This window comes from Apus apus, chromosome 2 (genome assembly GCF_020740795.1).
Source record: "Apus apus isolate bApuApu2 chromosome 2, bApuApu2.pri.cur, whole genome shotgun sequence".
Lineage (NCBI taxonomy): Eukaryota > Metazoa > Chordata > Aves > Apodiformes > Apodidae > Apus > Apus apus.
In genome coordinates this window covers 41,238,904-41,254,225 of record NC_067283.1, presented here as the reverse complement: position 1 = coordinate 41,254,225, position 15,322 = coordinate 41,238,904, and the positions used below count along the sequence as shown (strand labels likewise).

Here is a 15,322-nt window from a genome sequence, read left to right as displayed (position 1 = left end):
TATCATGGCTAATTTTTACAAACTTAGATAGCATCATCCCTTAGAAAGGTTCCCTTTTTGAAACATTTTCCATGTTCACTCTCAACCCAAACTTTATCTAGTTAAAATTTTCATTTCTTTCCACCACAGGAAAGTAAAAATTTTGCTTATCCTTAAAAAAAAATCAAACAAAAAAATCAAACTAAATTGAAAAAGCCCAAAGTCATAACAACTAGTACAACAGACTTTTTTTCAAGGAAGATTTTCTTATCAGTACAGTTATTTTTCATTCTTTTTATTATCTAAAAGTAACATCTTGTAATAAACGCATTTTATCATAACTCTCAACAAGGATACCAATAAACTGTCAGTCAATGCATACGTAACAGATTACTTGAGCTACTCTTCTATCAGCTATTGAAGAATGTAGAAGAAAAAAAAGGCAAAGAAGTATTGTGGGAAAAAAGCAGGAATAGGTAAAATATATTTGTCAATACAGTCTCTCGGGATCTCCATTTGTCCATAATTCTTACATCCAAAATAATAGCAGATATTTAAGATGCAAATTAATTATATGGATATTAATGAACATTTCAACAACAAAATCATAATGTAACGTCCTGTTGTCTTTCACTTTGTAATTTACAAAACCAGCTCTGTTTTCTTTTATCACAGAAGCATGACTACACCTTAACACATTTTTTGTTAAATCCAAATATTGCCCTAAGGGAGGAAGTGGGTCCTCTTAAAAGACTATCAGGAAAGACATCCAAAAACATTCTCATACAAGAGCCCAGTAGAAGGAAAGAAAGGAAGAAGAGAACATGGAGCTTACCTTCACTACAGTACACCTATCTACACCTCCCTCTCTTCTTTTGGCTCAAAAAAGATGGAAGAAATACCCCCCAAGAAAATGCTGCTTTTCTGGGGAGTACATCGATCTATCCTCAACTGTGATTACTCCTCCAAAATTAACAAAATTAATTATCTTTCTTGGCCTTCTGGAACACACTGCAGATCCATCAAGGAGCAGACCAGGACATAGCTATACATTTCTTTTCACGTTTACCAACTTACAGCTTTGAAACTTAGATCTTGAGTGGTTCAGCAGTATTTAATGTTATAAAACAGAAGTGGAAAATCATGCCAAAGGACCTTCCTCATTCATGAAAGAGATCTATCTCTTAGCAGGACAATGTTTATGTTATGAACAGAAGGCCTAAAGAAAGTAATTCAGCTTTCCTGAGCTAAGAGTTAACAGTTTTCTTGAATCAGCTAAGCTATTTAAGACATCAAAGCCATTAAAAAAAGAAAAAAAAAAAAAAAGTTCCAATGGTTAAGGAAGACTTGAGCATACAAAGCATTTACAGTGTGCATTACTTACTAAGCCAGTATCTAATTAACATAACTTCCTCAGCAGAAACCAACTCATTCTTATTGTACAAAATCAGCTGTTTTTCATAGTACCACTTACTAACTTCTGGGAATAAGAAGTATAAACATTTCCTTCCTACAGTCTTCTTCCTCCAAAACCAACCAAACACCACGAATTCTTATTTTTTCACTATGCTTTCTTAATGTGTTTCACTACAATTTGTACAATAAATCAATGAAGAAATAGCAGAACAGTGGGAAAGCCTGTATTTAAGCAAGTTCTGAAGACGTTCAGCTACAAAAGCAGTTACATTTCCATTTCTAAATACTCATAATTGAAATATTATCAGTTTGGTATTAACACTGAAATAAAATTTGAAAACAGTAAAGGGTAATGGAATTTTAACTGCTTTTATCATATTAGCATATGTAAGTTCAGACTTGTTGCAACTAATGAGAATGTGTTAAGGTGCTCAGGACTAGACCTCTCTTAAAGCTACCAGAACACACTGTCCTGGCAGTCAACAGATCTCTCTGGCTCAGATACCTTGATTATATCCTGCTACAGAGTAACAGAACATCAGGCATGAACTGAGTTCAGGACATTGCAAAGGTGAAGACAGTGCTGATGGCTCTGGATATGGTGTTTTTTTGAATTCAGATAATTTAACATTTTCAGAAGCTACAAGTTCTGAACATTTCTACCTTGTATTTCACATTTTAACAGAACAGTTTGTTATTGTAAATAACAATAATACTTATACAATGCAAAGACTTACTATAAGACCCCTTGCGAATAAGGTGACAGAAGATGCTAGGCTACTTATACTTAAGTCATTCACCTATACAGTAACTTATATTAAGAGTCATACAAGACAGCAAAATTATTTAACAAGGAAAAACAACATAATTAGCCATAAGAACCCTGGCTGTGGACTAAAGCGAACAACAGGAACAGTGTACTATGGAGAGCTGTCACAGCACACTGGAATTTTCTGAGGATACCATTAGATTTCACCACATCTTCAGCTGTAATCCTTGAAGCTAACAGTAGACAAATCACGGCTTTAATTTAGGAGATATTTGACAGACAAATTAAGCCAGAACTATCTACTACCTTGATAATAAAAATATTACTAATTTTGTAATACTTCCAATTACATATTTTTATCATATGGAAAATACCTGACTCTGTTTCTTCTGACCCATTTGCACCACATACTAATTGCACTGCAGAAGAAACTGAACGTATACATGAAAGAGGTAAGAAAACAGTAAAAACAGATAAATATCAATTAAGAAAATAAATGCTTCCTTAGCTTGATTCCTACTTACTAAGCCAGTGGAAAAACTTAGGTGACACTCTAGGGTTTCTCCCCCATCCCAAATTCCTTTATAATCCAAAACATATCGCTCTAAGACACTGTCACAGAAGCTCCTAAATTGCCACATTTGGAATGGCAATGTTGTAGGGCCTTGAAGCTCACGGGTTTTGCTGACTACATTCTCCTTCAGAACAGCTTCCTTCATAAAAATGGCTGGCTGTTCTAAAACACGGTATTTACCACCAAATTAGTTCTGGACATACTGCTTTCCATTTCCTCTCTCTTCTCATTCACACACATTGTAATAACCTCTTGACAACATCAAACAAAAGCAAAAATATTACTTCTAAGAATCTTTCCAAGTCATTGTACAAAGTTTTAAACAGATGGTTCTTTCTTTTGATACACAGAACAAGCCTGGTAAACTGAGTGTTTTACCTACACAGAAAGAAATCCAAAATGCAAATAGGGGCTAAATATTGTTTTAAATCTCGGACTAGAACAGGGAAACAGTGGAGATATCTACCAATAATATTCGTCTAAGCACAGACAAGAAATGTTCGATTTTAATACACAAAACAACTGAGCGTTTCAAAATCTATAGGCATTCAGGGAACAACAGAAGAAATTTAGCTCAACTGAATTCAACGGAAGGTTTGCCATTGAAACTTCAACTAAAAAGAAAACAAACAAACATACAAAAAACCACCAACTACTTAAGCTATAGACGACAATGAAAGCTCAAATGTCCATATTTTATATCTTTTGCCCCTTCAAAGCACGTTCTCCCTAAAAGGACTTGATTTATTTCATTTTCCAGAGCATCAGTTCTCTGCAAGGATTCACCATTTCGACTAACATGGGTTCTAAGGCAGCAGCATTAGAGTTAGGCCAAGATGCACGGATCTATTGTGATTAAAAACTTGGTTCAGCTCTGAGATCCTCTGAGGAGCTTGCTACCATGGCTAGCAAACTTCCAGAAAGGCTTTCTAGGCAGAAGCGGGGGGAAAAAAAAACCCAAAACAAACCACAAAGAAACCTGAAAAAATACCACTCAAAACCAAATACCAACCTCCTCTCTGCAACCCCGTCTTCCTGCAACCCGTTACGGTTCCGGATGGGGGTCAAGAAGGGAGGTTTCTGCGAGGAAATCGGCTCGCCCGCTTCCCTCGGGGCCGGGAGCCCGAGGTGGCCCCGAGGCGGCCCTCAGGGGCTGGTCCTGCCCCTCCTCACCCGCCCCGGGGCTGCCTCGGCGGAGGGAGGAAGGTCGCAGCCGAGCAGCAAAGGGGCGCGGGCACGACCCGGGGGAGGAGCGGGGAGGGCGGGTGAGCTCGCGGCCTTGGGACCCCCCTCTTGCTGCAGCCGACACGACCGGGCACCACTCACCTGCACCGGCCGGCCCCTCCTCCCGCCCCTCCCGCCGCCGCCCCGCGCACCGGGGAACGCGCCGATCCCGCCGCCTCCGCCCAGCGCGGCCCGGGCGGGGGGCACGAGGCGCTGCCTCGCGCTCCGCGGAGCCTCGCGCGCCCGCCGGGATTTCCCGCCACAGGCGGCGGCAGGCACGTGCCGGGCGGGGCGGCCTCCCCACCCGCACCAGCCGGACCCCGCACACCCGGGGGGGGGGGGGGGGCGGATTCCTGGGAGCTCCTGCCCCGTCAGGCAGCTCCCGAACCGGCGGTGGCGGGAGCACGCGGGGCTGGGGGCGGGAAAGGGAGAGGCGGTGGAAGCTCCCGGTGCGAGGTGCCGGCGGGGCGTGTCAGCTGCTGGAACTGCGAGCTTCGTCTGCCTCCCGAGCAGCTGGGTGAGGCTGTCATGGAACTGGAACGTGTCTTCGTAACCTCTTCCACCACAGGACACACTGGTGTCCGAGTCACAGAATTCTGAATCTTCTATTTACAGTTTTCTGGAGGTTTAATATAGCTTATACTAAACGTGGTTTAATATAGCTTATACTAAACTTTATTGCTGATCAGTTGCTGTTTGTTGGGGTTTTTTTCCGCTATAGAATTTTAAACTTTTTTTTTTTTTTCTGTTTTGGAATAAAAGACATGGTCTATCTGTCAATCTGAAACACAAGCTATGGAATCAGTTTCTTTAAGGGACACACCTCCCTGGGGGGGGGTGTCATCAAACTGGAATGTAGTTAGTACTGAAATGTTACAGTCTCAGTTAAAAATACACTTTTTGACACTGGATGTTCTGGCCCGCATGCCTGTGGCCATTTGTTGTATTGAATTGTTTGCAAGGGCTTGAAAAGACAGGGAATTTGGGTTTTGGTGGGTTTTATTTGTTTTGTTTATAAAGTCCAGTATTCTGACTGCAGGCTTATGCTTGTGCCTGGCAGCATACCCGACCACAAGTGCTAACGTGTTTTGGAATTAGGTTAGGATTCGAAAATAAAGTACAGGGAATTGTCTTGCTAGTTAGGTAGTTATGCTTGGTAGCTTGCAAGGTTTAGGCTGGAGAGCTTGCAAAGAGCCATGTAGTGTCATGATGGTGTTTAAAGGAAAAACTGCCAATGTAATGTTGCATTTCATTCTCTTGGGTTTGGGTTTTGTGGTTGTTTTGGGTTTTGTTTTTGTTTTAATTTCCACAGTTTTCAGTGGAAACATTGCATGCCCACTTGCAGCTGAACTGTTTTTACACTACATAATTGGCTTTTTAAAGCCATACCCTGGTTTAGTACTTCCTGCATAAATAGGGTCGTAATAGATTAGTTTTTCTCTCTTCAGAAATTAAACTATCTGGTTTGTTGTTGTTTTGTTTTTCAGAAAAGATAACTGACACTGTGAACTGCTGTCCACAATCACCACTTCAAAGTGAAAAACCCAGACTCCCTACTATAGGAATAAATTGTGAAATTAAGTGAGATATTACTATATTTCAGCTGGTTTTAGCCAAGTACCACCATGTTTTACAATATTGGTCATTGCTTAGGGGTAGTCTTTTTTTTTTTTTAATTGCTCAGCAGGTAGGATAACTAGTTTTTAATGGAAAAAAACCCTACAAATTAAGAAATTAATTAAAATGCTACAATTAATGTATCAATGCTATTCACAAAAATAGTGGACATATTTGATAGCATTATATGCTTTTCTTCAGAATTTCATAACAGCGCTATTTCAAATCAATGCTAATTTATGTAATGAAACCTCTGTTTTGTAACTGAACAACACACAAATACATTTGTATCCAAGCCATATGAATTATCATGAATAAATGTTAATTTGGAAATTGTATTTTTGGACCTTTAAGGAAGGGCACTGCTTCTGGTATGAATTATTTTATCCATCTGGAAACAGAGCACTGTACGACTTTGGCTTATTAAAAAAGCAAAGTTTATATCTAACTTAAACTCCTGGTAAAAACCCGAATAATAGTAATATGCTGAAAAGTTTGGAAAGTCGTTTTGGGCTCTATGAACATGATTAATGGATATCCCTGGAGGTTGTTATTTTGTGGGGTTTTTTTGTTTGGTTTTTTTTGTTTTGTTTTGTTTTTTCGATGAGATTCCTGTCCAAGTAACAGTTTCCTTCCCACAGCAGATCGTGAGGTCCTGGTCCCGTTTGGTCTTTAAGGAGCAGACAATATGGCAATATTCTCTCATACCTAAATCAATTTGGCATGCTAATACACTTTCCTTGCTCCACCTGACCTTGTGATACAGTTGCAAAAGGTCCTTAGGGACTCTCATCACATAAAAGCAAAATGGTTGGGGTTTTATTTAGCCGGAAACTCCTGTTAAGCTGTAAGTTAGCCTGGAACAGCGCAGCTGCCCTCCCCTGTAGATCTACATTAGACCTGCTTGGTCAGCTTGTTTTTATGCCTAAAGCAGAGGTCCTGAGCTGTGGTCTAGACTTACTCTTGCTGCACTTTGAACTCGGTCGAGGAAAAAAAAGCTGCGTTTCGGTGGGATGAGGTTACACCCAGTCAGCCACCGTGTCACCCCGGTGCAGGAACGGAGCCTGCGCGGCCCTTCCCCTCTGCCGCTGCGCTTATCGCTGCTCACGATAAAACCACCACACGCACACACACACACACAAAAAAGGAGGATTCACGTAAAATGTTACACTGGCCCCTCTAGCTCTTCCAACTGTGCGCAGGTGGAAACTTCTCCGGAAGCTGGGATGTAGCTTGAGGGACGTAAAAGGGAAAAGAGAAGCACAAAAAGCCCTTCGCCTCGGGAGTGCCGGCCTGCTGGGAAGCGCCTTCCCGCCGCGCTGCTGGCTGGCTGGGGCAGCTCCCCGGGAACAGGCGCGGCTCGGTCACGGGCTGGGGAGTTCGGCGCGCCCCGGAAAGGGGAGCAGCTGGTCCTGCCCCGCGGGCAGGGGCGGCAGCGCTGCAGCCCCCGCCGGAGGAGCGCGCCAGGGGCCGGGACGCAGCCCCGGGCACGGCCCCGCACCGCGGCCCCGGCCTCCCGGAACCCTAGCTTGGGTAAGGCGGGGGGCGAGGGCTAGGGGAGAGCCCGCTTCCCGAGGCTGCATGCCGGGAATCGCAGCCGGGAATCGCAGCCCGCTCCTTCCGGGAGCCCTTGGGACGGGGGAAGGGCCGCGGGCGTTCCTTCCGCGTCACGTGCGCGGTTTGTTGACTTCCTCGCGCGGCGCCGGGGCCGGGGCTGGGAGCGGGGCCGGGCCGGGCCGGGCCGGGCTGGGCTGGGCTGGGGGGCGGCGATGGGAGCCCGGGGGGCCCCGGCGGGGACCGCCACGGCCGGCGCTGCCGCTCCGCCCCGCTGAGCCGCGGTTCCTGACCCGCCTGCTCGGATGGAGGCCCAGAGAGGTTGGTTCTGGCGGGGGGGGCGGGCCGGCTGGGCTGCCGGTGGCAGGGGCCTGTGGGCGGCCCTGGCCCCGCGGCCTGCCTCTCGGCCTGGGGAGCTGCGTGCCCCGGTGTTGGGTGGGATAGCGGCGGTTCCCCTGGGGACAGAGGTGGGTCTGGGCGGTCCTGGGTTTCTGGGTTTTCTTTTTTTTACAACCGTTCGTAGAAGGAGCCCGTGGGCAGCGTCTCGTGGGACGTCCCTGCCTGCTTCCGCGTCGCGGGGGGAAGGGGAGTGTAGCTTACAGGTGTTGCTAGCGAGTCGGGAGTGTGTCTCGGGCAGTCGCATAGCCAAAACGTGCATCTCATTAAGCCCAAGAACCAGGTGAGTTTTCAGAGCAACAGTTTGTGCCTTAGTACCGGCCAATCTGGCAAAGGAAATGAGGGGGGGGAAAAAAAGTAGGATCACTGGCACGAGATGTGGATGCAGAAACCTGATGAAATACTGGAGCGGAGTAGAATACAGGTGTTGCCGGCTGTATTGGTTTGGAAGAAGAAACTGCAGATAAGTGTTGAGATAGTCTTACATGCTAATGGTGCTTTCAGCTTTTAAAAAATTACAACTCTAAATCCTAGTGTTCTACCTGGTAGTGAAATAACTCTGATGTCCTTAAAGAAATCTGTCTTCCAGCAAGTTAAGTGTAAGAGTAGGTTGGACTGTAAACTGTGAGTGGTTTTAGGAGCTTTAACATTTGTGGAGGAATTCCTCAATTCCCTTGCTGTGAGTATGCAGTAAATTCCACACTGGAGTCCAGCTTTGGAAGAAGCAGAGTGAGGGAAGAATTATTGTCATAACAGTCAAGTCTGCTCTGGGCTCCAAAGATCAGGTGGTCTTTTGAGAGAGCATTTCCTAGGAAGTGTTATTGTGAACTATGGAAAGCATTTAATTCCTAGAAATTGGTGTGTGATCAAATGCTAGTACTGCTAATTAAGCCAGTTGTCGTTAGCACATGTATCAATGTAGAAACCAAAACAAATCTGAGTTTACTACTGTATGATATTCTTTGAAGAACTGGTGTTTCATAGAAGAGCTTGTAATAGAAGTGTTGATCAGATGATTGTACGATAACAAGTAGGAGACTGTTACCCCAAATTCCCAGCACGATTTTTAAGCAAACAATTCTTGAGTGAAGTCAGAGGCAGAAAACACTGTTTGGGTGAACTCCAGATCAGATTATATGAGTTTTAGCCGTCCCACCCACAAAACTCTCCTTTTTCCCCATAGTCTTTTTATGCTACAGCTTACAGTTCAGAAAAGTGTCAAGTGACCGTTGCCAGCGTACAAGCTAGATTGTATTTTACAATGAAAATTAAATAGTAAAAACCTCTTTAAAAGAGCAAAGGGGGCGAAGTGACGTCTTTGCAGAGCAAAAATGGGTAATAAATAAAAGGTAATTTTAAGATGGCCTGAATTTCCCCAAACATTCTGACTTGGTTTCCAGTATATCTCTTTCCCATGTGATAGTTTAAAGGTGGTGAAAGTGTGAAATTATTCTGTCAAATATGTGAGCAAACTGTATTTAGTATACTCAGGATGGAGAAATAGAGTAACTTAATCTCACAGTGTTGGAAAAACTGAACATGAAGCTGCAAATCCAGTAACGTTTGTTCTTCTGACAGAGACATTGAATTGGACATCCTCCATTGTGACTGGAAAATGTTAAATGAGGGATGTCTACTTAGGAAAGTGAGAACTACCCTGGAAAAAGTGCAGACCTGTTCCTGCACGTGCTATTGATACCTGATTTCTTTAGAATAGATTTAAAAAAGAAAATAAGCAAGAAGGTAGAAGTTGAGATGAAACACAATGTGGAATTACCTTTTTATATATATGTTTTAATTATTTTATGAGTGTTTTCTAAGCAGAGGAACTCTAGATAGAGAGTCCGTATTCAGTAAAGTAGTTGCAGTAGCAATGAGATCTGGTTCGTTACTCTTGTATCTATCGGATACTGTACAGGAGGAGTCAGGCTAGGAACTAGCTTGGTAGAAGTTAGTGGTGGGTTCTGCTAAGGGGGACTTTGAGAGACTCCAGATGTATGTGATTTAGCCAGAATCAACTTCACAACCAAGCTTACATTTTTGTTATATGTTTATACTATAGTTGCATTTATTATTTACCTACTTATATAATATTTTCAATTGAGTTATTAGTATATAAAACGGTAGATGCCACTAACATTTGACAGTACATTTGGGAGGTAGAAATGAAGTTTGAAAAGGGAAGTGAAGCATAAGTAACCTGAACATTCAAAGTCACAGAATCATCAGGCTTGGAAAAGACCTTCAGTCAAGTCCAGCTGTTTGCCGTACAACCCCTAACCACTAAACCATCTCCCCAAGCACCACATCCACCCGTTTTTCTAACACCTCCAGGGACAGTGCCTCCACCACCTCCCTGGGCAGCTGCTAACAGAAACTTGTGTTCAAATGACCAGATTTGTGTGAAATAGTAAGGTGTAAGTCTGAATACAGAATCGTAGAACAGCCCATGTTGGAAAGGACCTGAAACAATCATGTGGTCCAACCATCTCTGGAAAAGGGAACCTAGATGAGATTATCTAACACCATATCCAGTTGTGGCTTTGAGACCTCCAGACATGATGTTAGTGAATTGCATGATGACAAAGGGCCATCACTTCCACTCAGTTTAATTTGCCTTTTAATAGCTATGACAGGTGAGGTGAGTTTACAGTTGAATTAAAAGTCCATGTAATTATTCAAGGCTTTCATAATACCTTCTCACTGAACTTGTGGACATATTGAACACGCATTAATCTGACAGTTGAATTGAGTGGAAGGAAACTTAGACCAGGAGGTTTGTTTTACAAAAGATTTTTAAAAACCCAAACAAACCTTCTGAGCTATCATCAGCAGTTGTTCTTCATAAACATTTTTAAGTGGAAAGGAATGAACACCAAAAAAGTGTTTATTAAAATAACGTTCAGTGTTAGCATGAGAACATAGGGTTTTTTCAGTAACCTTTGAATGTAGCTATATTTGGTGTTAAAAAGGTTTAACAGCCTGAAGCCATCTTGTTCCTATTTGTGTTTCTGTGGCAGTATTTCTTCTAATTAGCTTCAATATTGAATGTAATAGTTTAACAAACAAGGATATATGATGCTGAGAGGACAATATTTAACTGACTCCCTTTTTTTCTGCCCCTCTGTTTCTGATGGTTGTCAGGAAAAGTGGTTTTTGTCACAGCACCTAGAGAAAGGCAAAAACATTGCATTGAGGGTGTGTAGGGTTTGCAAACTGGTGATGAAGATAATAGTGGAGTGTGAAGCTGTTCAGAGAAAGTCAACTTTATAAAGCATCATTGCCATAATGTGGGCTTTTTAGTACTTTCCTAGTTTTTATGGGAGTATATTATTTATTGTGAAAAGCTTGAGTTGGAAAAAAATGCCTGTTGTACCTAAGGAGATTTTGCTTGGCTCCTCCAGCTTAGCTGGATGTTCACGACAGATGAACTACAGTGATCTGGTTTGTGAGCTTATAGACAGTAACTTTCCATTTCCTGGAGGCAGCAAAATGAAAGCGATTTGAAGGTCTGATTTAGCTGACGTGTTCGGGAAGAGCACCAAGTCAGCTGGGCTGCGGGGCTGTACCCTTATACACATGAACTCTTAGGGAGTGCTTTGAGGCTGTGGACTTTGTCCATATGTAAGGATAAGCAGTGGCCACAGCTAGCAGCTCTTGAGATGCATGTACACAGGTACTTTTTTTTTCTCTAGAAATGGAGCAAGTATCTGTAAAAAGTGACATCTTTCTCTGTAGAACAAACTGTTCATGACTGGAATCAAAGAGAACCTAAGATTTCTGAGGGAGAGATGCAATATAATAGATGCTAAAGAGACTGAAAGTCTTGCTTGTTTTAGCATCATGTGTCATATAGTCCATATACTGTGTGGAGCTTTTGCTGACTGCAGGAATTGATATTTTTTGTTGCTCTGCTGGAGTGTCTTTTTTTAAAAAAAAAAAAAGCAGTACAACTTTTCTGAAATTTAGGTGAGGGCTGCAACATGCTCGTTCAGGATTCCTGTGGATCAAAGGCATTTCTTGAATTTTATGTTTTATTTTTATGTCTACATACATAGACATACACCCTTCTATGCAGGGCAAGGTAAACCAGTGCAGAAATTATGCAGCTTGAGACTGTTCATACTACCTTTAGGAAATCAAAGTAAAATGTCTCAGACTCTTAGTAGCCTTGGAAAAAAAACAAACAACAATAAAATATCTTGAAATTATCTGCATTTGACATTTGGAAATACTTTGGAAACCATTCTGTTCTCTTTCAAATCTCAGGATAGGGCAAAATGAGAATCTTCTCAATATGGGGAAAAAAATAATGCAATCCTGCTTCTATTATCCTTCATCCTGATCCAAGAAGATTAGCATTTCAAACTACAGAAATCTGTGTGTGCCGTGGTCTGTTTGCTATTAGAGCTTCAGCATCCTCTGTTCTTCATATGTAAAATGTTTCCTATTTAACTACCTCCCATGGTGTTAATGACTAATATTTATAAAGCTCTATGAATAGAAAAGCTGTATTCCTGCCAAGCGTCAGTATGAACTGGGAAAATGTTCTTACTCTCAAGATATTTAACATATTAAAGCTGTTCTCTAACCTACATTGTGTCAATGAACAACAGAAGTGGTTTCCAGAAGCCATTTTTTTCTACAATAAGTGGAAGAAAACCTCCATAGTGCCATCTCTTCAAACTTGTATGCTTATAAACGGTAGACATAATTACTCCTGCTAGAAATTAATACTATGTCCTGCTAACAGTGCATTCAGGTTCTTTGGGGTTTTTTAGAACATTATTAAATACAAACACTAATATTATTCATTTAATGTATGTATTATTGGATGTAAAGACTGAAGTACTTTAAAACAGCCTGCTTCATGTGTAGATCATTCTAAAATATATTTAAATGTAACGTACGCAAAACTATTAGGGAGACCTTTCTTGTGTGGTAAGTGGGGTTGTAAAGCTTGCTTAAAGCAGGTTGTCATGGACATTTGTTGCGTTCATAGACAATAACTTGTCTATCTATTCAAATATTCTAGTGGAGAGTCTTTCACTTTAAGTGGCTACTCTAGTACAGTTTATTTTATGAATTGCAACTCCAGAGAAATCAACATTCACTCAGATGTTTCAGAGTGACAGCTCTGGGGCATTTGCACTAGCGTATGCAAGTGTAGCTTTGAATTAGAGAAGCCCAACAGACTAAGACTCTTGCAGAGGTGTGTGATTGGACCTGGTAAACCAACCTGCAAGGCCTTCTGGGACTGCCACATCTGAGGAGTCATAGCTTGTGGAATAATCTAATATATATATTGTGTCAGAAAGCACATCTTTGATTGTTGCTTACAGTTAATATTTTTTGAAACAGTGAAATACTGGAGAAAATTTTTATTCCTGTCCTTAAAGAGAAAAATAGAAGGCTACAGCTGTAGCCATGGATTTCTCACAAATATATCCCCATTTTGTAAAGTTTTGTCCCCTAAGGTTTTCTATCTGTCACTTTAATATCATGAGAGAGCTTCTTATGGAGAGAAAACTATTTGTGAGCATGCTTACTCCTCCCTGCCCCCCTTTTTCCTGACAGCAGAGCAAAGAGGCGGGTGGACTGTGCTTTTCACCATGACCTTTATAAGACTGCTGATTGTACACTGTTTAATGGCCAGGTTTTGTTCTTGTATGAGCTTGTATCTTTTATTGGCCTTTTAGTACAGGCTTAGCAGGTGCTGGAGAAGTAACTTTGCATTTGGTTGTTTTTTTCCTTAAAAATACTTCAGAAAGTTTTTTGCAGTACAGAGATAAACTTTTTGTGCCTTCTGTTTTTTTTTTTAGGGTTGTGTTAATTTATTTAGATGTATTTAGCAATTCTACTCAAATTTTTCTAATGCAACTTTTTCCTCATGCTCACTAATGTATACTGCAGTTAGTGGTGCATATGTTATAACTTACACTTGTGTCATCAGGCACCTAATACAGAAGGCGTTTCTTAGGAAACATCTATCATATAGTTGTGCAGACTGAAGGATGTGAAACTTCCTGAAATACGCAGTAAAAGGAATATTCAGCAAGCACAGGCAACAGGCTCATGCTTACTAACAGAGCTAACTGTTACAATTATTTTGTATCAACTCATACCTAAGATTTGGTAAATGCCTTTTTTCTTATTCTTTTTCTATTTCTGTAAATTTATCACAATTTTTGCAGAGTGGTTTTGTTTGGTTTTTAAGTTCTGTGAGTTTTTAGAATAACAATTTTGGGAGAAAATGGGAAGCTATTTAGAATATGCAAAGACTCCTCCTTTCAGATTGACCAACAATTACATACTGAAATATCTTGGAAATCATAATGGATTGCTTTCAGTTTCACAATTAGTGCTCCTTTCCAAAGCCAAAAAATGTCCTTTAATAGTTAGGGGAAAATCTCAAAATAACAACAGCTTTTTTTTTTCTGTCTTACACTATGGTTTTAAAGTGTTCATATGCTAAAGTTAGAGTAATGTAAATATTATGTTATTATATTTCCTTCATGCAGTGGTCTAAAATTCTGAGAAAATCGGTGCTCAGTGGCATTTAAATTTCAGTTTATGTAAATCTGTCCATGTATTTGAAAGTGATGTTTGTCTGAAGTCTTGGTTTTGTTTCCATGTTTTTGGACATAATGACAATGGTGATTTTAATTATATTTCTTGTAAAGTTGAAATGACTGCACTTTTTTGTGGTTGTGGCAGTGTTATATGGTGTGTGAATATTATTAAAACTTCGTTAGTAGAGATCGTGAAAGATGAAAATAAATTATATGCAAAGTGAATAATGTGGTGGTTTTCCCTTTTTGGGACGCTGTTGAGCTTCCAATACAAAGAAGCATGTTTCATTATAATTCTATTTATTTTTAATAATGGAAGTTAAAAGTTTAAAAATCACATTTCCTTCTGACTATCCCACTTACTTAAGCCTGTTTAAGGTGTGTTGCCACCTTCCCCTCCAAAGTTTTACATCATCAGATCTGCTCTTTAAAGGGATCAGCCAAGAGGAAGGTGTCTTAATTGGTCATCTGTCTCTTAGGAGAAGGAGTGTTTAGTTTTGTATGCAGTTTGTCATCACTTAGTTGCAGTAATATTGGTAAAAAAATGTGTATGTTGGATCTTTCTGAAATTGTTATCTTTTCTGTAGAAACTTAGAAAAATGTGTATTACAAGCTCCTTTGAATTATGTGGAACTATGTGCTTGTCTTCTGAACAGCATCCAGTGCTGACAGACACCAGCATCAGAAAAAACAGTGTTTATTAATCCTATAAGCTAAAGGAGATCTTTCAAGTAAAAAAAAAAAAAGTCAGTGTAGCTAGTCCTCTTAGAATGTGCAGGTTAAAGTGTGTAGCTGAATTTATAAAATAGTATTTGTGTATGCTAAGTCTTACTTGGAAGCTCATAAAGGCAGTACGTTGTAGTTAGCAAAATACAGAATAAATATGGTCTTGTATTCTGAGGTCTCCTGTTTTCCCATATTGCCATCTCCTGGTGGGACTGATGTACGCAAGAAATAGGGAATGGATGATGCTCAAGTTTAGGAGCTATTGGAACGTGTGGAAATAAAGATACATTTTATGAACAAGGTCACAGAATTTGCTGCTTTCTTCAAGTGGTAAGGATAAGCTTTGACACTTTCTTGTAGACATTTGAGTCTAGTGTTCAGAGAAAAGGAGATGTGATGTGTTTCCTTGAGAAGGCAAACTCTTGGAACTTGATGAGGTGGGAGATTAGACTTGCAGGGCCCTTGGTAAAATGGGCAAGGAAAAGCTACTATGTT

At 41.0% G+C, this 15,322-nt stretch overlaps 1 protein-coding gene across 5 annotated transcripts in view; it reads left to right on the top strand.

Moving 5' to 3' along the window:
- The first annotated feature begins 6,985 nt into the window (after positions 1 to 6,985).
- Positions 6,986 to 15,322, top strand: part of AZI2 (5-azacytidine induced 2) — a 28,152-nt gene continuing 19,815 nt past the window's right edge. For 3 of the 5 annotated variants that reach the window (XM_051610082.1, XM_051610081.1, XM_051610078.1), the window contains exon 1: positions 7,316 to 7,454. In XM_051610082.1, coding sequence (XP_051466042.1) covers positions 7,439 to 7,454 — 16 coding nt within the window. In that variant the 5' untranslated portion in view covers positions 7,316 to 7,438. Of the gene's footprint in view, positions 7,113 to 7,315; positions 7,455 to 7,519; positions 7,601 to 15,322 lie in introns of those variants that run through there. The other 2 variants (XM_051610079.1, XM_051610080.1) reach the window with 2 other exon arrangements.